The sequence below is a fragment of the Hydra vulgaris genome, chromosome 01, assembly GCF_038396675.1.
Source record: "Hydra vulgaris chromosome 01, alternate assembly HydraT2T_AEP".
In the NCBI taxonomy this organism is placed as follows: Eukaryota; Metazoa; Cnidaria; class Hydrozoa; order Anthoathecata; family Hydridae; genus Hydra; species Hydra vulgaris.
This window is the reverse complement of record NC_088920.1, coordinates 4,348,968-4,372,608: the sequence shown is the minus strand read 5'-3', so window position 1 is coordinate 4,372,608 and position 23,641 is coordinate 4,348,968. Positions and strand designations below refer to the sequence as shown.

Below are 23,641 nucleotides of genomic sequence, written 5' to 3'. Positions count from 1 at the left end.
TACTCTCTTCCTAAAAATTCTACTCCAGGAAAACAGTACGTTCCAATAACTTACATTTGTAGTGGCTTTTTGATTTTTTCATTTCAGAAAATTATACAAATTATCAGAATTTTAACTCACAAAATAAGTAATTATCAAGAGTTCATTAGTAATTAGAAAAGCATATCTGGCGATGGTATGTTAAAGAACTTCATACTTCAGGCAGAAAGTAAAGAATATAGTTGTACAATCGATAGCACCCAATTATTTTTTATAGCTCTTAATTTCCTTCAAAGTAAGTTAATGTGTTTGATTAATTTAGTAATTACTCTTCAAACTGCATGTTTATCACTGTGAACAAAACGCGATGTTTTAGCTTCAATAAAGCATATTCTATGTTACAACAATATATTGTAGCAAATATACAAATATTGGAGATTGGTTTAAAACAATAACTTATTTTTGTCTTGAACTATCAATGAATAATTTTTAAAATAATCAGCACATTAAATACAAGTAATGAGGTTAATTGAAGTTACATATAAAAAAAAAAAAAAAAAAGATAGGGTACTGATGCAACCTTTTCTCTAATACTTTTAGTAAAGCGTATTTTTTTTTTCAAAATCTACATATGATACCAATGAGCCTTATAAGCAAAATGAAAAACAAAGCAAACTTTAAACATATTACTTTGGGCAAAGTAAATATCTTTTTTCTCTTAAATATTTACAAATTATTTCACTATTCAATTCTATCTTTCTCTTTATCAAATGAAATCCGCGTATTAAAAAATCTCTGCCGACATTCAACATTTAATAAGAACAGTTACTAATTTTTTAAAAGTTAAACCTTTTAAATATCTGAGCTTGAATTTACGCAGCAGAAAACAGGTATCTCTCAAAATAGAAAGTGTTACCCTAATATGGAATGTACTGAAATATGAAGTTTCGAAATATTGTCTCCGTTATAAGCTGGATGATGATTGGTCAATATGTTCCATTGAGTTAGAAAATGTTCTCATGAGTTATAAAAATGACAAACTTCTTTACGAGGCGAAGATATGTTGTGACAAACCAGGAAAATACTGTTTTCAAATTCAATCCGTTTGTAAGTTTGGTGAAAGTAAATGGAGCAAGGAATACTTTCACTTAAAAAGTACAGAGGTGTGTTTAAATTTATAATGAATGGGGTTGTATAGAAAAAAATTAAATATTTTGATGCTCTTTTATGAGCAAATTTTTTAAAACTTTAAATCTTATGGATCTGACTGATGTCTATAAAAATGCTTCAGAGATTATAAAAGTCTTTAATCAATTGCTAGCTGAAAATAATTTTGAACAGAGCTTCCAAGGCAATCATTTGCAAGCTGCGTACGTCCAAACTTCTTATAACTAAAGACAATCAATAGTTTTAAACTTCTTTTGATTAAAGGCAATCAACAGGTTTAAAATTCTTATGATTAAAATCATTTCTCTCGATTAGTTATCCTTTGAAAACAGTCAAACTTTTTAATGTGATATAGTTTAAATTGTTTTTAAAAAGTTTATTTACCTTGATAAGCGCTAACAGTAGTTTTTACCCGGCTGCAAGCTAGTGCTAGCATTTATCTAGCAAATGAATGGTTTGCCATTCATCACGGACAGAAAAAGGAATTCCTCTTTATCTTAAATAAAAGAAATGGAAGTTCTTAAGTGTAATTCCTGTTCTCATGAACTCGCTTTTAAAAATATTCAATATTAAAAAGAGATGTAAACTTAAAGGATAACGTAAATTTTACGCATAAGAAATAAAAGTTCTTTTATTTTATAAAATTTCTTTTTGAACATAATCATATTATAACAAAAATAAAATATTGAGAAAGAAAAGAAAGAAAAGAAAATTGAAGAGAAATTTGTATTTGTGGATGATTCTTTATTTTTTATGGCACTTTCGAACTGTGTGACATACTAATAATGGATTTGAGAGGCATTTCTTTCAATGTGTGGTTATGATTGCAGTACCAAATATTTTATTCTTTACTTGGATCTTATCTCAGACCTCTTTTAAATCCCTTCTGAAATTCCATTTTTCTACAAATCCTAAAAACTTTCAATTAGACAAGATTTGCTTAATAATATTGCTGTGTGAAATGGAGCTTCATCTTGCATGAGGATTTTTGGATCGTTATTTGGAAACAACAAAACGCTCCGATGCTTACTACAAATTATTTTTCCCAAAGAACACCTGCTATTTAGCAACCGGGATAATAAAAGATAAATAAAAATAAATTTTAACTTAAGTGAAATTAGAAAAAGTTGTCACTGGGATGATTACGTCATAAGACTTTGTTTTAATCTTTAAGTAAACTAACATTTTCTCTGGCAAAATGTTACTCGTTATAATAAGTATTAGGCTATGTCATGTGTGAGTAAAAATCGTGTTTTTGCATACATATGGATTTTATTTGTATTTGAACATGGGGGACTAGTTTCTGGTATAATTTTTAAAAAATATTTACCTCACAACGTCGAAATGTACATGTTAAATATTTATGCATTTTAAACATTTTCAATTCATTTCAAACATTTTCAATTCATTTCAAACATTTTCAATTCATTTCAAACATTTTCAATTCATTTCAAACATTTTCAATTCATTTCAAACATTTTCAATTCATTTCAAACATTTTCAATTCAATTTAAACATTTTCAATTCAACTTTATGAGGGTATTAACATTTTTTGTATGACAGTTTTGAGACAATTAATATCAATTAAAAATTTTCGCGTTTATGTCCCTTTCATCATGTAATGGTGAATACTTACTACTATTGACAATACTCAAGTGAAAATCGTTGTCAGGCACTATCGAGGTATTTAAACATGCTTAAAAACAAGGGCTACTAATTCTTTAAACACAAAAATTCATTTTTATTGTTAATAAAAATATAGGACAACTGTGGGACTTCCTCTTTAGCCTTCATTTATTAAAAAATAAAAACACAAGATTAGGGGAAAATAAAACCAACTTAGCCCACAGGTAGTAATATAACAGTAAGTTTTAGAAATCAAACATAAGGCCAAAGAGGTATAAGAACAACATTTATGCGATTAAACACTGGATTGCAAAAATATATCTGCGTTTTGAGCGGACAAAAGAAAAACTCCAGACAGTCCATTCATAGACTTATTATTTATGTTTGGAACTCTTTTTAAACTCTTTCATTGATTTTAAAGAAGGTTTCACTTTCCAAAAACGTAACTGTTTGTATATAGCCATCTCTCTTGGCCCAATCACACTCTGATTCCACCTCATTTACTCCAACCATTGCTTCCAACTTATGAGTTGAATATGCAGGAAGCCATATTAAAGATATAATTTACAGGCTACAGGCTCTCTTGTCACGTTTATTTGATTTTCCTTGATGGTGAGTTTCCTAAAGGTATGATCTCATTGTGCAAATTGAACAAAAATTCCTTTAATGGTACTTTTTGCGAAACTGGAATTCTCCTCTGCTCTCGAATGCTTAATGGCATGCTCTTTGAAACAAATTGCCTTCTTGTTATTAAATTTGAAGTATTTAATCTTCCTCAAGATGCCTTCTCGGTGAAGACAAAAAAAAAAATACATCGGTAGATTACCTAAAAGTCTACTGATGATAGCAGCAGTGACAACACCAAACCTGAGAATACCAGTATCGAACTTGACATTGATCACTGGTTGCAGCTGCCGGATGCTTTTAAAGTTTCTTCACGCTGTCAATTAAACCGTACTTGGTCAGTTAAATTATATTTTCAGCTAAGCAGTTTCTTCAAAATCTTAGGAAAGTTCTTGATCAATAGATTCCTTGCATGGGGCATCATCCTGCCTAAAAATGTCTATTTTGCATGTGCAGAAAGCTCAAGTCTAAAAGTTTACTAAGTTTTTGATCCCACTATGCCTTGTTAACTTTTCGAGCTTTGTCTCAAGATATTTCAGCGAATGTGATACTGAGCCCCCTACTGAGTCTAAGTGGGAATGCAGATGGCAGGAGCATAGGCTTCTTAGTTACTCATTCATCTTATTGCTTAAAGCTTGCAGGGTTTCTTTTGCAACAGACAAACCCATTGTGCCGTTTAAAAATTACAAAGATAAATTTGCTTATCTGAAAGTTAAAAACATACTGGTAACTAATAGCTACATGAAATTAAGAAATACGTTTGTTTAACAGCTTAATTAAATTCAAAAAAGAAAAAATATTACTAAAAAATTTTACACAATGCTTAAGTAGAAATACGTGTACGCGTATAAAAATAGCTATGTTTTTAGCAAACTGTCTTTTCCCCTAAAGTTTGTGTAACAAAATTTTTTTTACATTTTTATCCAATATATTGTTAATAAACTATTTTAGTGCATAATACTTCTTAATAAGTTATTCATTAATTTAGATCTTTGTTTAGGATGAAGATTTTCCAGATATTGATGGTCAGTGTGATAATCACGACATTAAAAATTTCTACCACATGAATGACATAATCACTGATAGTGATATACTTTGGGCATTAAAAAGTTATGGCTGGATTATAGAAACTAACTCATCAGTTCCAGCAAAAAGTAAAAGTATTGCAGCAATGAGATTGCTACAGGATATTACAAGGATGAAATATCAATCTTTCAATATACCATTACAATGGCAAGAAAAACTTGGAACGCATACCGCAGTTAACCACCCAATGGATATCTTACATGATGTAATTCTTAAAGCTGACTTCTCGTTAAGAAGCAAGCTTTACCAAAAGCTTGCCTTTTGTCACCTTTCTGTCCCCGTGATATTTCCGTCCCCTCAAGACCTATACATGAATTTGTCTCTTAAAAGTATAATAGTAGCGAGGCGCGAAAACGATATGTTAATTGAGGAAAATGTTACTAAATCTCTGCTTTGCGTAATTTCAATGTTGCGTATTGGTCAACAGGCAATTAGTAGCTGGTCTAAATCAAAACTCTGTAACGATTTAATAGGTTTCAATAATATTCCAAAATTAGGGAGTTGTGGTTTTTACTCAAGAAACGCTCTTTCAAGTAATATGAACAGAAAAACATCAGAGGGAGCAGTTGAAGGACTATGGTATCATAAGTTAACACACACAAAAAAGGAATTTTCCGAAGCTTTTTCTTTGCTAAACCTAAGAGAAAATGTTCTTCACCACATTCACTTGGCCGCATTACTTGCTTCAGCTTCGGATGTGTTATTCGCACTTTGTGGCATAGATATGTTCAAAGATGAGCAACATTTAGCTCTTCTAAAGGCTTTAACTAATGACAACAGCCAATCATCTTTGAAAAAACTGGTAATTTTGATGACAAAAGAATCAGCTGGACATGTAAGAAGTAATCGTGCTATGTTTAAAAATATCTGTCGCAATGTTAAATGGAAGATAATTGATGAAAACTATCATAAACTATTACAATCGTTGACAGTTGAAATAGAAGAAACTCTTGAAAAAAGTTTACAAAAACTCAGTCTAAACGAAAGGTTTTCCAAAGTAACTCCAGAATATGTTTCAAAAAATAAAGCAAAAGTTGTCAGTGACTCCTTTCTTAATGAAGTAGATCTAATGAAAAAGTCAAACACTCAAGAGAGAGCACAAATTAGAAAGAAATTATTTCCGATACAGTCTACAATAAAACGATACGCAGAAGCACAAAAAAAAGAAAGTAGAACTCGGAATCTTGATCAGAAATATAAGTACAGAGATGAAATCTTTACTGTTAGAAAGAAGCAGTTCGAAATAATAAAAGAAGGTCTTCCTGATCTTACGTCGTTATTCCTGAGAAAGATATATAAAAGTAATTACATGATGAGGATCAGATATTTAAGTGATGTTAAAAGTTATTTAGATGATTGGTCTTTTACGCACCTTTCTGATGTTCGCAATCAATACTCAATTGCCAATAAGAAGTTAAATTTACTAAAGAAAAAGGAAACCAAAAATATAAACGACGAATTATCATTTTCCAAAGATCAACGGGATCTGCAAATGCTCTGCGATAACCTAAGCAATAATTTATTGGATATATCTATAGGAGTTGAAACTATTATTCGTGAGATTGGTGGGATATATGAAGCACTATCTAGAAACCGTCACAATTTAAACAAAGAACTCACCAATTGCATGAACATGCTTCCTGAATTAGCAGCGTCCTTGCTTTTAAATGGAATTGCGTTGGAACTATGAGATGGTGACGGATTATCAGTCCCGGTATTTTGGCTGAAAGATGTATTTAAGGTGTTCAAAAAATCCTATAAGAAGTTTTATGGCCTAAAGCATGAACCAAGAATCTTTGTATTAACAGTGCTTGGAACTCAAAGCTCTGGTAAATCAACTTTACTGAACACCATGTTTGGAATACAGTTTCCTGTGAGTGCTGGGCGCTGCACAAAAGGAGCTTATTTACAATTAATTCCAGTTTCTTTGGAAAACGACAAGAATAATGCAATCCTTGTTGTTGATACAGAAGGATTAGGCGCTCCTGAGTACAAAAATAACAATACCCACGATAACGAAATAGCAACCTTCGTTCTTGGGATTTCAGATATTGCAATACTTAATGTGCGCGGAGAGTTACCAAATGACATAGAGAACTTTTTAGAAGTAAGTATTTGCGCGCTTATGAGAATGGATATGGTAGATTTTCATCCGAATGTCGTGTTTGTTCATCAAAACTGTGATCCATCTGCGAAAGAAAAAAACATATCTGGTCGAAATACTTTTATGAAACAAATGGATGAGGTTGTTGTAGCACAAGCTGATATAATGCAGAAGAGATATCGATACTTTCAAGATACCGTTGACATTTCACTAGAAAATGATATTTTTTATTTTCCACAACTAATGGAAGGATCTGGCTCAATGGCACCACCAAGTGAATTTTATAGCGAAGCTTGCTCGGAATTAAGAGATCATATTTTAACTAAAATACTCTCAAGCAAGACAAAAAGTAAAAGTTTAGAAGATTTTTGCAATAAAATAGAATTGGTCTGGAATGGAATTTTAGAAGAAAATTTTGTTTTAAGTCTAAATAACAATGCGGAGATTCAAGTCAAATATGAAATTGAAAACGAAATAAGCATATGGAGATCAAAATTAGAATGTAGTTTAAATGAAAATCTTGAAATTGTTTACAATGAAATTATATCCTTTTTTAGGTCTAACTTCGAAGAAACCGCTTGTAAAGAATACTTATCGTTAAAAAGTTATGATTTTTGGGCTAAATCTATCGAATTAAACAATGCACAAGCAGAAGCGTTCGCGAAATTTATCGACAAAAAAACAGTAAACCAAACCATTTTTCAAAAATGGAAACAACGCTATATTAATAGAATGGAACAAATTCACTTCAATTTCGTTAAAAATTGTGAAGGATGCATTGAAAAATGTTTCACTGATCAACTGAACTGTTAAGAATTTGAAAAAGAACTAAAGAATAGAATGGTTACTTTGCAATTTTACACAAAAACAGTGGCGCAAGACCTTTTGGAGAAGAGAGAAGGCCAAGATGTCAGTAACGTGGAATTCAACGAGGAGGAATGCGAGAGTGAATTTAAAAAGTTTTGGAATGATGTCATTGACAAAATGCAAAAGCAGGAAAAAAAAAAGTGTCTTTCCGTTGATGTTAGGAATGTATTCAGGCAAGAACTTTATAATAGTTATGGGCAATCTGCAAAGTTTAACAGTACTATTAAAAGATTTGGTGATATGCTCGAAAACAAGTTCAAAATCGAATGGATTTATTTATTAGAACATCTCCAGTGGAACAAGTCGTTTTTATCTCTTTTTAAAGTTATATGTTTTAATATAAAGTCGTTTATTCAATCCAATGAAAAAGATTTAAGATGTGAAGTTGAGAACATGATTTCATCAGCTGTTCATCGAATACAAACAACTTTGCTTTCCTTGGTAGATATAGGAGACGTTATACAAATGAAATTCCAAACTTATCCACAATTTGATTGTATTGTGTTAGTTCAACAGTATTTGAGAAAAGCAGTTGATATTTTGAAGATCACTCACTCTGAAGTAAAATCCAGTGAAAAGTTTAACTTGAATAACTCTTTCATAGCGGTATTTGCTTGTTACGCAGCACAAATTGCTGTTGAAAATTTTAGTAAGGTACAAGAAAGTTATTTGGCGCATGTTGATACTATGGAAAAAATTAAAAAAGAGAAAAAGTCATTCAAAGAGCTATTCTTATCAATTTTACGAAAGGAAAAAGATATAACAATCGCTGCTCGGCAAATAAGATCGCTTCTTCTAACAGCAGCAAAGAAACAAGCTTTAGTTTCAATTAGAGGCGTGTTGAAAGAACTAGTTTTGAATAGGATCACACAAAAGCTCCATGTGCATGGCTTGGTACTTCGTGATGTAATAGAAGTTGTATCAAAAAACCCAACAAGTGACGAAGAAATATCGTTCCTTAAAACTTATTTCAATGAGCCATTCGTCTCTTTTAAAGATAAAATTTCTCAAGTAATTGATGATAATGAAGAATCAAACATTAGTAAAGAATTCAATTTGAAATTAAACGCAATTATTGAAAAACTGAAAACAGAATGCCTGAATAAGTTTGAACCCGATAGAAACAAAACCCTTAAAGTAAATATTTGCGAATATTCAGTAATAAAAACATTAGGAATTGGAGAGGTAGATTTTGATAATATTTTTACGCCAAATTTTGAAAAAAGAATGGAGGACGAAAAAGAACTGATCGAAAAATTAGCTTCATTATTTGAATCTGCAGATAACAACGAAGTCAAACTTTCATTTAAAGAAGAATTAAATTTGAAAGAGCAACTCAAGAATGATATTAAAAATCATTTATTTCAATGTACAACTAAGTGTCCGTTTTGCAGAGCACCTTGCAATCAAACACATGCGGATGAAAGTAATGATCATTCGAGTAGATGCCATCGCCCTCAAGGCTTCGGACATTGGATTGTGGAACATAGTACTGTTTTTGTAATCGAATTTTGTAACGACCTTGTCATTTCTAGTAGATTATTCAAAAATATTGATACGAAGTACGAATATGTTAGATACGAAGATTACAAATCTGTTGGACCAAACTATTTGAGCTGGGAAATCGATGTAATGGCTAGTGATCACTGTTTGTATTGGAAATATATCACTTATCACGTTATGCAAAACCTAGATAAGTTTTATCCTGAAGCTGTAAAAACTGATATTAGTAATTGGAGCGGAGTAACCAAAATTGAAGCAATAAATGTAATCAACAATTGTTTTTATTTAGATGGAGCAACCGTTAGAAATGTGAATGGGCGTCATATTGTTTGAATCATATTTTAAGTTATTGCTTAGTGTCTACTACTATCACGCTAATTTTTTTTAAAAGGCATTGAATTTCAGTATATCGAAGTTCAATCAATAATATTTTCCTTTGTTTAGTTTAGAAAAAAAAATTCTTTAACAAGATTTATTGGTTAAGAGGTTTTTATTTTTTATTTAATCAACTATTTTTCCATTTTCGTTTCTTGTCTTTTATTTTTTTATTAATTTTTTTTCCCTTATTTTTTATGTGAACTTTTTGAATCTACGATTTTTAAATAATTAATTGAAAAGCAGCAAGATTTTATAAAACAACAATATGATTTAGCATTTAATAATCATTTTAATTAATTATTATATTGATTTAATATAATTAAAAATGTATGCGATTTTTGTTATACAACTTGCAATCAAATTTGTAATTTAGTTTAGAAACAGAAATCAACATAGTTTGAGTAACAATTAAATTAAATGAGTTGTAAAATTTTGTACTAAAAGAGTTCGATTTAAATCCCTTAAAAATTTTGTTCTTTATTTTACGTTTTATGTGAAATCTTCAAATACTTTTTTCTTTCTTCAGTTCAATATTTCTGGAAGCTTTTACTTTTCTCGAAAAGCTATCAATATACATTTTTAAAAATGTTTGATAAAAAATTTAATAGAGCAATCACCATTTTTTACATATCAACTATTAGATATATTTAAATATATTTTTTTAACTAAATACATTGAAAGCTGTTGAACAAAGTGTTTGAAATGAGTAAACTGTTACTTTATGGTTTTGTTATTTGAAAGTCTTCATACATTAAAAAAATTAATAGCTAGTTGAAGCTTAATTAACAATTAATTAGCTAATTAAACTTAACATTTAACTTTTTTCACTGCTAACTCACAAAACTTAAGTAATTTATCCTCCGTTAAAGTATTAAAAATTCTCTAGATGTGTAAAGATAAAATAAATCACTTAGTAAGGTGACATTTGACATATTTTAATGGATTAACTTTTTATCACCAGCTTGTCTTTTAGTTGTAGATATTAATTTTAGTTTAGATGCAGCTCCTTTTTTTTCATTCCAACATGAAGATCTTTTGTGCTATTATTAAATCAACAGTCTGTTCTTAGAAGTCTGTCAACTTCATCATCCAGCTAACTCGATATTTAGCTAATAATGATAATAATAACAATAATAGTAATAATGAAAATAATAATAATAAAATTAATAGTAAAATTAGGTTTTTAGGTTTAGCTTATTTTTTTTCACTAGCCTCTTGTCGTTATATTCTTCCACTCTCACTCTCACTATCATTTTTTGTTGCACTAATAAACTAACAGAATGATTTTGGAAGTCAATGTTTCACAATAAAAAAACTCTATTAGCATAAGTGCAAAATTGAATTATTAATAATACAAGAGGAAATATAATCTGTTACACTAATATTTGTTGTATTAAATATAATAATATATATGCTATATATAATATTAATCTGCTGTAATATTATATCAATAAAAAGATAGAATAGGTTTTCATTCCAGTATTATTATTTTTTCACTTGTGTCAATAAATGTAAATATATATCTGCTAATTATATTTATATGCATATCATTTTTAAATGAAATTACACGACCAAAACATAATTGAAATAACATTTATGACAAAAAAAGGTGGATTCCTTATCACTAGGGTATGAGTATTAATTGCTAAAGTTAAAAAATATTGGTTTATAACTTTCATTTTTTGAGTTTTAGCTAGGCATAGAATAAATTTTAAAATTTTTTACATGATCAATGCATTGAAAATGTGATTGCTTTCTTTTCTTGAAATTTTCTTCGATTCGTTTACTCGCCACAAAATAAAAATAATTGATGAATTCGATTACTTTTCTTTAGTTATTTGTTTAGTTTATGGAGCATTTTTAGCTTAAATTGACCTACTTTCGCTTCTCAGCCTAATGGCTAAGATCAAGTGCAGTATCGTAAGGCACTTCGAATATTGGTGACCAATGAAGTGAGCCAATGTGTTGAGTTGGTGGTACTAACTTAGATCTTAAAATGCTAAGCCGAATAGAGGATCTAGGTTTTTATTTGTCGTTTTTTTTTTTGCCAATGTTCGCTGGTTTTTTTTTAATAACCTAGAATCCTCAAAGCAGATCCGTCGGGGTGATTATTACATTTATCACCAAGACGATAAACGGGATGAGTAGGCAAGCGTCGAACATCCCACCTTCAACAGTTGCCATTGGCTGATGAGAAGTAAAAAGAAATAAAAAATAAATGACCTACTTTCTATATCAGGGTTCAAACCTGAAAAACGAGGAAGAAATACTTTTGAATAAAGTTTCAATTGATGAAAGGAAAAGTGAAGATTTTTGTGATATAAAGATTTTAGGTTTATTTTACGAAATAAACGATTCTCAGATGAATCTCAGTATATTATAAAGATTCAGTATTTAATAGTTTGTAGTTAAAATAGTATTTTTGTCAGTTGCATTCGTTATCTAGTTAGATGGATTGTTTAGCCATTTTTATTTGTTAGCCTCATTTTAGAATAATCTCCAATTTTATAATAATTTCAAATTAGTGAGTTTTTGCTTTCGGTGTCAGTTTTATTATTTTGTTGATTTGTCAGAAAGCAGTGATAAGTTATCAATTTATAAGGTATCATTAGATTTTTATTTAGGATTAGTTTTCAATAGTTTAGGAATATATATCAAACAAGTGAAAAATGTTTATATTAAAAGTATTTCATTTTATTTCCTAATGAATTTGATATTGCGAACTTTAATTGAAGTTTTCGTCGTGTGGTTCGACTTGAAAAGTGTTGAATTTATGATTTCACTTAATCCGATGGATTTCTTTGTCAGAAAAAGTTTTTCATTTGACAAAAGCCCATTAGCAGATTTTTGAGAAACAGAATCGTTTGCGCTTATGTTTTATTGTACTACCCGTTGAAAATAGACTTCATTCGGCCTTATCAGATACACACAAATAATCACTTATTCAAGTTTGATGTAAACTCTTTCGTCGAAACGAGCTCTCTCTTTCTGAAACTTTTGTGTTCCCCTCCCCCTTCTTTCCCTCACCTTTTCAGCTTAAAGGATGCATCTCCGTTAGCACCAACCAACAACTTTAATCTTTAATTTAAATATTAGAATAGGAAAAAAGTAAGAAAATCAACAGAATATTTCTTTAAAAAAAACCTTCCATTTACTTAATTTTGGATAATTTTGGGATTTTATTTTGGATAATTGAAAACTGACATAAAATTAAAAAATAAGGAAAACATTGCATCCCGTCTTAACCAGAAATTGAACAGGTAAACTTTTTTATTTCCTTTCAAAACTCCTACTCCCTACCCTGTCTTTCATTAAACTGAAAAATTTTGTCCTCCCTTAAGGTGGTGAAAAATTTAGAGTTGGGAAAATTTGTATCATCACATTTTTATGATTTCTTTTTGTACAAATTGTGATTTCTTCTTTACAAATGATAAATTTACAAATTGAAATGTTCCTGTTATATTTTTACAGATTAGAATTTTACAACTACTATCTTTAGGACTGATAAATTTTCAGTAATAACTCTTGACACTATATTTTATGAAAGATTAGGTTTAGTCAGTAATAATATGAGTAAATAATTCGTAAAAGTGTAATAGGTACATTTCAATTAGTAAACTTATCATTCCTAAAGATAAGACAACCCAAATTTGTTTTGTACAATCAGCATTTGTAAAATTAGAATTCATAATTTTATCATTGATCCAAAAATTTCCTGTACTCAGTGGTAGATAATGTTCAATTTTCATTGATTACAACTTTTCATTTATTTTATTAATTTCCATTTGTTCTTCTTCATAGTTTAACGACTGAGATAAACAAAATTAAAGCAAGAACAAAATAAATATTCAATGAAATTTGTTTGAGCTTGATCACAATTGAACAAAATTAGTTTGAACTAGACTAATATTATAAAATTTAACAAATATATAATTAATAGTTTGTGTAGAAAATCACATTCAACCAAATAGTTTAAAAAACTGTTTTTGATCATTTGGACCTAGGCGCTCATATTGTTTTACAACCAGAACCACTAACATTTGGTCGTCCACGTTTTTCTTATAAAGAAAAATCATTGTGATCAAAAAGGAGAGAAGCAGCGCACTTGTCGAAAATGACCCAACAACTTGACCCTAATTAATCATGCATACTGCAAGTATGAGTGTGCGCATAAAAGAGCCAATGACCTTGCTGCAGATTTAAAAGAAGTAAACAAAAGTCCCAGCTATCCTTCCAAAATAAGGAAGATACTTATTTTTCTTACGAAGAAATACTGGTTCAGCAATGTAGAGTGAATTTCGCTTTAGCAGTTTCTATTAAACAAATTTTACAACGATTCCATTGAACAAATTCTTTTAATATTTTATCAAATCTAATTGTCTACTTGTATAAAAAGTTTTCTTTTTTGAAGGAATCTTTTAATCTTGCAAGCATGTCTTGAAATATGGCACTTCATCTGGCGTCAATTGTGTGCTGATAAGGTGAAAGAATGCTGCTCTGCTTTCATTTGTAGTAATGTTTTGATCAAGTTTTGCTCATTGCACTTGACAAGTGTGAATTCTTTGAATTGCGGATTGATAAATGCTGTGAATAAATCGAATTTCTCAACATTTTGTAAAAAGTTTGCATAAAAAAATCACCATGTTTAAGTATGTTGGCAACAATGTTTTCAACCCTAACAGTGCTGAATTTGTAAATACAAAGCACTCTAGGTAAATTATAGTAGTAGGTTGAGTAAAAAATTATATAACTATGTAATTTATATAAAATTGTATAAAACTATATAAAATTATATAATATTATATAATTAAATAACCAAATGAGTTGTAAAATAGAATGGAAAATAAAATTTCTTTTAAAAACAAAAGTTCTAGACATGAATAAAGTTAGCATAAACTGATAAGAATTTTATTTTTTCTTATTTAATAAATGGATTTTTTATTGTTGATTTTTGCAAAATGTTGAAAAATGCTTAGTAAACATTATTTCAACTGATGATATCTCAACAACCGATATAAATTTTTAGCTAAAATTTTTGCAGTTATCATTTATTTAACAACAGCAACTGATGTAAAAATGAGACATACAGTGATGAAAATGTTTTTTTTTTGTGGATGATTTCATATAGAATGACTCTCAATTTGATGCAAAACTGTATAATTTCATTAATTTACAATCAGCCAACTGAAAATGTTTTCCTTCATCAGGATCAGTGGTTCAGCAAGGTAGAGTAAATTTCGCTTTAGCAGTTTCTATTAAACAAATTCTACAACAATTCCATTTAAAATTTTTTTAAAGTTTTTAACCCTAACAATGCTGAATTTGTAAATACAAAGCACTCTAGGTAAAAGTTGAGTAAAAAATTGCTAAAAATTATTAGATGACTGGTAATTGTAACTCAAACAGTTAATTGTAACATGTGTTAACTCAGACTGCAAAAAATACCATTAAACTCACATGAAAAAGAAAACCTAAATATAAAAAAATCAACAATAAAAATCCATTTATTAAATAAGAAAAAATAAAATTCTTATCAGTTTATGCTAATTTTATTCATTTCTAGAACTTTTGTTTTTAAAAGAATATTCATTTTCCATTCTATTTTAAAACTCATTTTTATTACTAGACAGTTTGTTATAAGAGAAATTCTATTTTTAATTCGAGTAAACTAATAATTGACAATTTGGCAATTTTGACATTGTTACCCTATAAGCATGAATTTGAAAAATGCAATGGTTTTAAATGCTGTTGGAAATAAGCCCAATGATAATTTTTATTAAATTGTGAATAATTCTTAATTCTCGAACTCAATTTAGGATTGAGTGCAAGAATTAAGAATTCATAGAACATTAAAAAATATTTTTGTTTTACTTTAAACTCGTAATTATAGAGCTTTGATACATTTCTAATTAAATATTTTAAATATTGCTATACAAGCATGTAAATTTCTTATACAGAATTCAGAACTTTATACAAGATTTTAAATCAACTTTTCAAAGATACAAAAAAAAAAGATCAATAGTACCTTAATTTTTTCTGTTTTAGAAATCTTTAAAGTAATTTTTACATTCTACCAGAATTCTATACTACATTTAATGACATCATAGTGTAAGAAAATAATCAACAATTAAAAGCTTTTGTATGTTTTATGTCTTTTTGTTTGAAACCCAAAGATAATAGAGCTTATTAAGTCTACAATTTATTTAAACATTAAAAGCTATGAAATTTTAATAGTAAAAAGTATTCATCTATACTCTTTTCTTATTTCTCAGATCAAAGTAGGAAATTCATTAGCCATTTGAAACATATCAAAGTAAATAGCCATTTGAAACATATACAAGTAACACTAAAATTAGCAAAAACATTTTCTATTTAAGTTCCATACAACAAACATTTTCAAAATGTGATAATTCAATGTATTTATGCTTTAAAAACAGTTGTCAATAAATCATTTAAATGTGTTTTTGTGTGTGTTTGTGTCAAAGAACTTACCAACAGGAGTATCAGCAACAGCATTAAGTTTCGTTGAAGGATAACACGTCTTACAATAGGGTAACTTTTCATGACCTTGGTAAGCTTCCATACTTAAAACCATGTGGCACACTTCGCACGTAAAGCAGCTTTTGTGCGATATTTTGTCCAAGCAATTTATTTTTTTAATAGGCCAAACTGTTTTGTTACATCTGTGGCACTTTGCACTCATTTAGGTTAATACGTTTTAGTTTAAATATGTGGCGCGTTTATACCAGTTTGCTAAATTGCAATACGTTTTTACCAGTTTGCGTTTTGTAACGTTAATGCTTAAAACTCTAATAAAAGGTTTTTGACAAAATTGTTTATTTAAAGAAATAAAAGATTTATTACTAAACATAAAAAACTTTTAAAGATTAACCCGTCAGTATAGACATTGGATTGTTAATATTCAAACGATATTAGAGCGCACGTGTATATAAAACAACAGAACTGATCAATTACATATCTTAGTAAGCGAGACATCGAAACAGTTTATTCAGGTGTAACTTCCAATTTCAAAGAATCAGAGTAATAATTTAAGTTATTGAATCAAAATAAACTTTAAACGAATTAAAATTCCCTGATCCTTTGAGTATCAAAGGATGGTTAAGACATGTTCAATTGCCTCCTAAAATAACCAGGAATGACAAGAAGGGGCAACAACCCTCACATTTTAAAATAACACATATAAACTAACTTCCTTACTGAGTTTCTTATATTATATAGTAAACATTTTATTTATATAGTAAACATTATTCTGACTTAAAAAATACAAAAATGTATACAAAATGGTCACTCGTTGCTATAGCAACCAAAGCTGAAAAATCCACAAAAATTGTGTTTAGCTGTTAAAACAATTAAGAAGAATGAAGAAAAAGAGTGATAATGAAATTTTGCAAAAATGTTCTAAATCTAAAATTTGCGATATAGATGAGGCAGAATTTTGAATGAACCATTTTTACATTAAAAAATAGTATTCTTTTCTAAAAATATATTGTAAAAAATATGACTTTTTCAAAAAAAAAAATAATTTTAAAAACTTTGGGTTAATAATATTCTCTGCAATTTTCCTTTGATTTTTCATCCTTTGATAACCGTCGAGCTCGCCACGACATTTCATCTTAAAACTTTCACTCGAATTGAATGATGATAACATTTTTGCTTTTTCCTTTTTTGTTGTGTGCCTGCAACCAGCTTCTGTAAAACACCCTGGCTTCACATTTCTTTTTTCATAAATTAAAAGAACAGAATTCACACCGGGTTTTAGTTTGCAACAGCATCATACACCCCAAACTTTAAACTTGCCAAACCAACATAATTACTTTTTGGTTTCACGTCAAATATTTAAAACTCTCGTTACTATTATGGGTTTTACAGAATGCATAACTAATTACAGAATAAATAGCTAGCTCATTATCTTTACTTAAATCAGTATGTATTGGCTTGCCTATTTGAACAATATCCATAGGAGTTCCTGGTCGAGGGGTGTATGCGGAAGAAAAACTGGCTTTGTCAATGTTGAGTTTGCACCAGCTATCCTCTGTATTTGACTAAATTGCATTGAAATTACTTACATTTTCATGCTTCTGCACTTTTGTTCTTTGTTTTACTCGAACATTCTTTTTGTAGTTTCAATAAAATTTTGTATGTCTTGTTTATGTTTTTGTATAACTTTGCCTTAGATAAGTTAATAAAATTGTATTTTAGTTGCAGTATAAACGGTCTATCTTTGAATATAAAAAGGAACAGAATATTAAACAGCAAGGAGGATATAAATACAAAATCTTCATTTGAAACAATAACGCAAGAAAAGCATACAAAAGACACATTCACTCTGTTGTTTTACGCATCGCAATGAACATATTTTTTACTTTTGTTCAAAAAAATAAAAATTAAGAATTTATCCAAAAAACTAAGCAAGAATTTTTCAAAAAATATATTATTTTTTTCACATCAGAAATTTGCATAAAAGTTTAGTTTATAATTATGAAAAACAAAAAAATAAAATTTTTGAAAAATTCAAATGGTAGTTGCTCCTTAATCATAATTTAATTTCCAAAGTCAGTGCTTTATTGAAAATCTTTAAAAGCATAAAACTTTTTGTTAATGAGAATCGAGTCTTTCTATGAAAATTCAAATGTCAAAATCGTAAACTTGTTACAAAAAATCTTCAAATGAAATTTAAAAAAAATTCTTTTGTTCTTTTTTTTGTTATGTTTCATTTTTCTTCAAAGTTTGCATTCAGGTAAAAAAGGGGGAGAATTTTTGAAAACATAGTCTATGGCTTTTATTAACAAAGAACCTATTATTTTCCATTAAAAAAAATTACAAAAATTTAAAATTTTCATATAAAATTTTGTAAAGTCACAATAAGCATATTTTGACAAAACTTCGTAGCAAACCTCAAACCAAATAGCTCTAGAAAACCTAACAAGTAAAAATACACAGCTGTTCTCTATACACCTACCATTAGGGGATGAGCGAAAAAAAAAGTTTCAAGAATCTTAAATTCAATAATGTTTATTAATGACATTTTATGAAAAAACATTTTTTTTCAAAGTTTATTATGCTTTTCAGTTTTTGTTTTAACTTGTAAAGCGAATTATTCTCCTGGAGTTGGGTGTACTGTAGACGAATCTTTGCCAGAATTCAGAGGAAGGTGTGACTTTAAACAATACATACCAAATAAACCAAGCATTTGGTATGTACTGTTTAAAGTCGCACCTTCCTTTATTTGGTCACACCTTCCTTTACTTGGTTTTTATCGAAGATTTACAAAGGAGCTGGAACTCATGCTCCAGGATTGCCAATTCCTACCCAAGCTGTGCTGGATTTGGTTCCTACATTTCTACAAAAACACAATATGATGGGTATGGTTAAGATTTAAAGCTGATAAATAACTTTTTCCATATTTTGTTCTGCAGCTTTTTTATAAGCTCCATGTAACAACTCTGGAATTTATTTATAAGTTTTGATTGACATTGATTGACATTGAATTAAAAACGTATTCATACAGCGAGCAACATTAACTAATATTTCACATCCCCTATTGATGATAACTACCTATCGATGATAACTACTTACCGATGATAACTACCTACCGATGATAACTACTTTGGGTACTTCCCACCGATTTCTTGAAAAACAGTTACAGCGCGAATGTTTATTTTAAAATTTTTTAACCTTGAACTTTAATATTAACAAAGATTAAACTTCTGTATTATATTGCATCTTTTACACGTCAAGCCTAACTTATGCACGTATCCCATTCGAGATGAAAGCTGGTCAACCAAACCAACTTCTTTTGAACTACATTCTGGAGAAAAACTCATCGAGAAATTATTTTAAAAGTTTAAAGTGTATGATAATTATTATAATTGTTATAATTATTATAATTGTTTTATAATAACTTGATTGAGAACTTTAACAGAGAAAATGATTTTTCTTATTTCAAAGACATAAATTAAGTGTTCCAATATACGTATATAGTTTTAAAAATTAAACTCACCTCTAAGATAAACTCACCTCTAAGATAAACTCACCTCTAAGATAAACTATAATTAATTTTAAAACGCAATTAACTTAAAACAAACTTTCAATGAAAAGCAACTTTCCATGAGAAGTAAACTGTAGTGAAAGTTGTAACAATATGCCGCCACCACTTACGGGTAGCGGCACAGTGTTACTTAAATGGTGCAAGTTGCCACATATTATACGGCTGTTATTAAATTATTTTGGTAAAGTTTTAAATTGTTTTAGTAGAAAAGAACATATTTTGCACTAATAATATCTATTTTAAATTTAAGCTTAAATTCATTTTTTTAAATATATATATTACATCCATATTGAGCAGCATTTTTTTAGTTAAGCTACTCAAAGTTAAGATATTTCAAAATAACTTTGAGTAGCTAAATTAAAAATATGCTGCTCAATTTGGATGTAATAAAAAAACTTAAAATTGAAATGAAGTCGGAAACTGTGTGCAGCATAACATAAGGTCAAAAAGCTCGGCTTTCTTAACCAAAAGAAGTTTTCTGTAACGAAACTAAAACAAGAATATTTTTGCGGTATATTTGTAAAAAAACAATTCACCCTGTGAAAAATGGATAAATACTTATAGTGTGATAGGGCAAAGTTCTCTAATAATGGCCGGGTCTTGTTAAAAGCCAAATTTGGGTCAGCTTTTATTGCATTTATTTATTTGGCGGGACATTTACCTAGTTAATTAATAAAATTTTTCGTTTCTTTAATATATCTATGTTTTGTTCTAGCTTTTATAAATGTTTCTATCAGGCTTAATTTTTTAGAAATCTTATTTTTTTTAAGGTTAGTGTAAGTAAATATTTTATACCGACGGTAGTCATTTTGGTTTTTTTCAAGCAACTTTGAGACGCATTTAACAGAGTATTCCTTCGGGTACGACTTTATGATATATTTCAGTTTATATTGTTATTTTGTTATGTTTATGTAAACTGTTTTATTGGTCAACATATGATAAGCAGAAGCATAATTGTAGCCTGAACTCTCAGATCTTAAATAGTCTCGGTGCTACTGCAGTTTCTCCCCCCCCCCCCTTTTGTGATTGATTATGATAGAGAATTTTATGCTGATTCAGAAAAATATAAAAACATAGCCCTGAAAATTAACGTGAAAGTGCTCTTATTCGACGTCGAAGTTTTAAAAAATTCCACTAAAAACACTAATATTCGCCATTTTTTAAAAATCTTTTTCATAATGTTAAGTACCGTTACTTTCGTAATATACAGAGCTGGTTTCCATCACCATAAACATTATTATTTTAAAATGTTCTAATGAAACGAAATCAATTGAAGATTCAAATTAAATTCGAATGTAGAACGTGAGAATCTTGACAAATCAATGAATAATTATTATATCGAACGATGGTTTTTTTATTAAGACGACGTTTTGAGGGTTGTATTATCTAAATTTTAATTTTAAATTTTAAAACGTTTATGAACTAAATTTCGAAAATTCTTCAAATTGTAAACACTAAACAACAAAAAATTTTAATTTTTGAAAATCTATTTGAAACTGTTAAAATCTTCTTCAGAAGTTTTTTTTACATTTTCATATAAGATATATTTTTTAAGTGATATATATAGGAATTCAATCTATATATAAGATATATAGTTTTAAGATATATGTTAAATACGTAAATACCGTTATAAAGTTAGCATTTTCAAAAAGAGATAAAGTATGAAGCAAGACTAGTTTCATTTTTTAATTTATGTTTTAGCCTACAAATATTGGCAACTTCAGAGTCCATTTAAAAAAGTTAAAATCAATTACTAAGTTACGCCTTAAGCCTACAAATCCATAGCTGTTTTTACGTACTTCATAAATCTTTAGTCATTATAACTATTTTTGATTGCAAAACGGTTCATAATAGTTCCTTTTTTAATTTCGATTTTGCAATGCTGTAAATTAGCGCGAAAGAATTTTCTCACTTGCGCCAGATAAACCTAGGTTTAATTTACGCAAGTTGCGCAAGATAAATGTATTTTAACGACTTTTTAACGTAAAAACCATGTCGGTTATAAGTTTCTTATGCTGGCTAAAACATAATTAAGTTTTTATTCTCAAGATGGCGAATATTAGTATTTTTAGTGGGATTTTTTAAAACTTCGACGTCGAATTAGAGCACTTTTCGTTGATTTTCAGGGCTATGTTTTTATATTTTTCTGAATCAGCATGAAATTCTCTATCATAATCAATCATAAAAACAAAAAAAAAGGGGGGGGGGGGAAGAAACTGCAGGAGCGCCATTGAAGTAAGTATATAAATTAGATATATATACATTTTTATTAGATAAAGTAAAAAGGGTTTAGATTTTTATTAGATAAAGTAGAAAGGATTTTAATTTTTTAAATCGTTTATATTTTGTTCGTTTTAGTTGTTCTTAAGGCAGTTTTATTTTTATTATTTTTTAGAAGGAAAATTGGATGTTATTTAAAGTTATACTAATGCTATTTCCATAAAATGGTTATTACTACTTTGAAATTTCTGTGATGCTATTAACTTTTATTGTTCTTTTTTAGAAAATTTAGAAAAATAAATTATAACTTTGTGCCAACACTGACATGGCATGTCACATGTTATTGTATGTAAAGGTTAAATTTTGTTATGAAAAGTACAGTTCTTATAAAAAAAAAAAAAAAAGAAGGTAGAGAGTATTGTTTGTAAATATAAATTTTGTATCTTTTGAAATTTTTTCGCATCATTTTAAAATTTTTGTTTACACACATTTATTGTTTGCATATATGCTTTTTTGATATGTATGTGTATATGGTGATAAGTGCCTTATAGTTGTTTTATCAATGTGTTTTTATAAAAATGTTAAGTGTTTTTTTATTGTTTGTGTATGTGGTAATATGTGTTATATAATTGTTTTAAAAATGTGTTTAAATATGTATATACTTATGTTGTATGCTATTGTTGTGTGTTGTTGCTGTGTTGTTTTTTGTTATCTTTTGAGTTAATAGACATTTGGTTTATCTTCATGTTGGTGTCTATTGTTAAAAATGGTAAGTAAGTATATAAAAATTTTATCAAAAATTACTGCTTTTAATCATGAACTAAAAGCCAATACAAATTATTTTGCCATATATACAATTTGTTTTATCTCAATTTGATTTTTTGTCTTTAGCGCTGTTTACTACATGATTTTGCTATAAATATTTTGAAATTATGATGTTCCAGCATAAATAATTTTGTAAAAGCTAACATGAAATAATGATATTTTACAACTACTACTCTGGTAAATCACAACAGCTTTTCTCTATAAGGTACATTGATTTTCATTTTTTGTATGTAACATTTTTCTTATTTATTTATTCGTTACATTTTTTAATTTTAAATTTATCAGATGATGTATTTTTGTGGTATAAAAGAACAAAATATTGTAAAGTTTTGTGAGTTTTTTAAAAATGTTAACTAATAATTTTTTGAAGAAATAATATTTGAGTTTGCAAAAAAGGGTTTACAACATTTGTTTTTTTTTTTAATTTTTCTTTGTTAGCAGTATGTTTATTATTGAATTGCATGTTTTTAATCATTTTTTTAATTATTATTTCCTAAGCCAATATTTTTTCAAACATCTCCTAGCTGATTTATATATTTTTTTAAAATCATAAGATTATTGTATAATTATTTTAAATGACAGTCTATTATATTTTAAAATTATTTGTGTGTGCTATTTAGAGTAGAAAAAAAATTATATAGGAAAGATAATAATCTTTAGGATTCGTTTAAGATTTTTTATTACTACTTTCAATTAAAAGTGAATCTATGAAACACTTGCAGCAGTAAATTTTAGAATGCAGCAACATGGTAATGATCAATGCTTAAATGATTAAATGTTTCGATTGCAAACTATTATTAGTGAAGAGAACCCATTTGCTCTTGCATTTAAAAACATGGCTGAAGTGGAAGATGAAGAAATTTGTTGAGCAGCTCTAGAAGGTCGCTCAGTGTCAGTTATAAAAATGTCTTTACTTGAAGGGCAAGATAGACGTTGCTATAATCTCCCTTCACATAATGAAGTTGCAGTTGTATTTGTTGGTGAAGATGGTGCACCACCTGCTTCCAGGGAAGTTGTTATTCACCCCAGAGGTCATCCTCTTAAAACTATATCAAGTATGTCTGCCAACTTAGATCCTATGGTTTATCCTCTATTTTTTCTGAGGGGTGATCCTGGTTGGCTCACAATTGGTTCACAACCCTGAACGCTACATTGCTACATTGGTTAGAAATCATGTTACATTATCTCAGTAT

The 23,641-nt window shown here is 28.6% G+C and overlaps 2 protein-coding genes across 2 annotated transcripts; both read left to right on the top strand.

Annotated features, from left to right (window-relative positions):
• The first annotated feature begins 6,334 nt into the window (after nt 1-6,334).
• Nucleotides 6,335-7,411, top strand: LOC136075038 (interferon-induced very large GTPase 1-like). The gene has a single exon (XM_065787260.1). The coding sequence runs from the start codon at nt 6,335-6,337 to the stop codon at nt 7,397-7,399; it is 1,065 nt and encodes a 354-aa protein (XP_065643332.1). The 3' UTR covers nt 7,400-7,411.
• A 15-nt stretch (nt 7,412-7,426) lies between these two features.
• On the top strand, nt 7,427-9,590 carry LOC136075037 (interferon-induced very large GTPase 1-like). Its single transcript, XM_065787259.1, has one exon. It carries the CDS (start codon nt 7,427-7,429, stop codon nt 9,287-9,289), a length of 1,863 nt encoding a protein of 620 aa, XP_065643331.1. The 3' UTR covers nt 9,290-9,590.
• Nucleotides 9,591-23,641: the final 14,051 nt, after the last annotated feature.

Excerpts from the sequence above, each read along its gene's own strand:
- LOC136075038 (XM_065787260.1), top strand. The coding sequence starts at position 6,335 with ATGTTTGGAATACAGTTTCCTGTGAGTGCTGGGCGCTGCACAAAAGGA.
- LOC136075037 (XM_065787259.1), top strand. The coding sequence starts at position 7,427 with ATGGTTACTTTGCAATTTTACACAAAAACAGTGGCGCAAGACCTTTTG.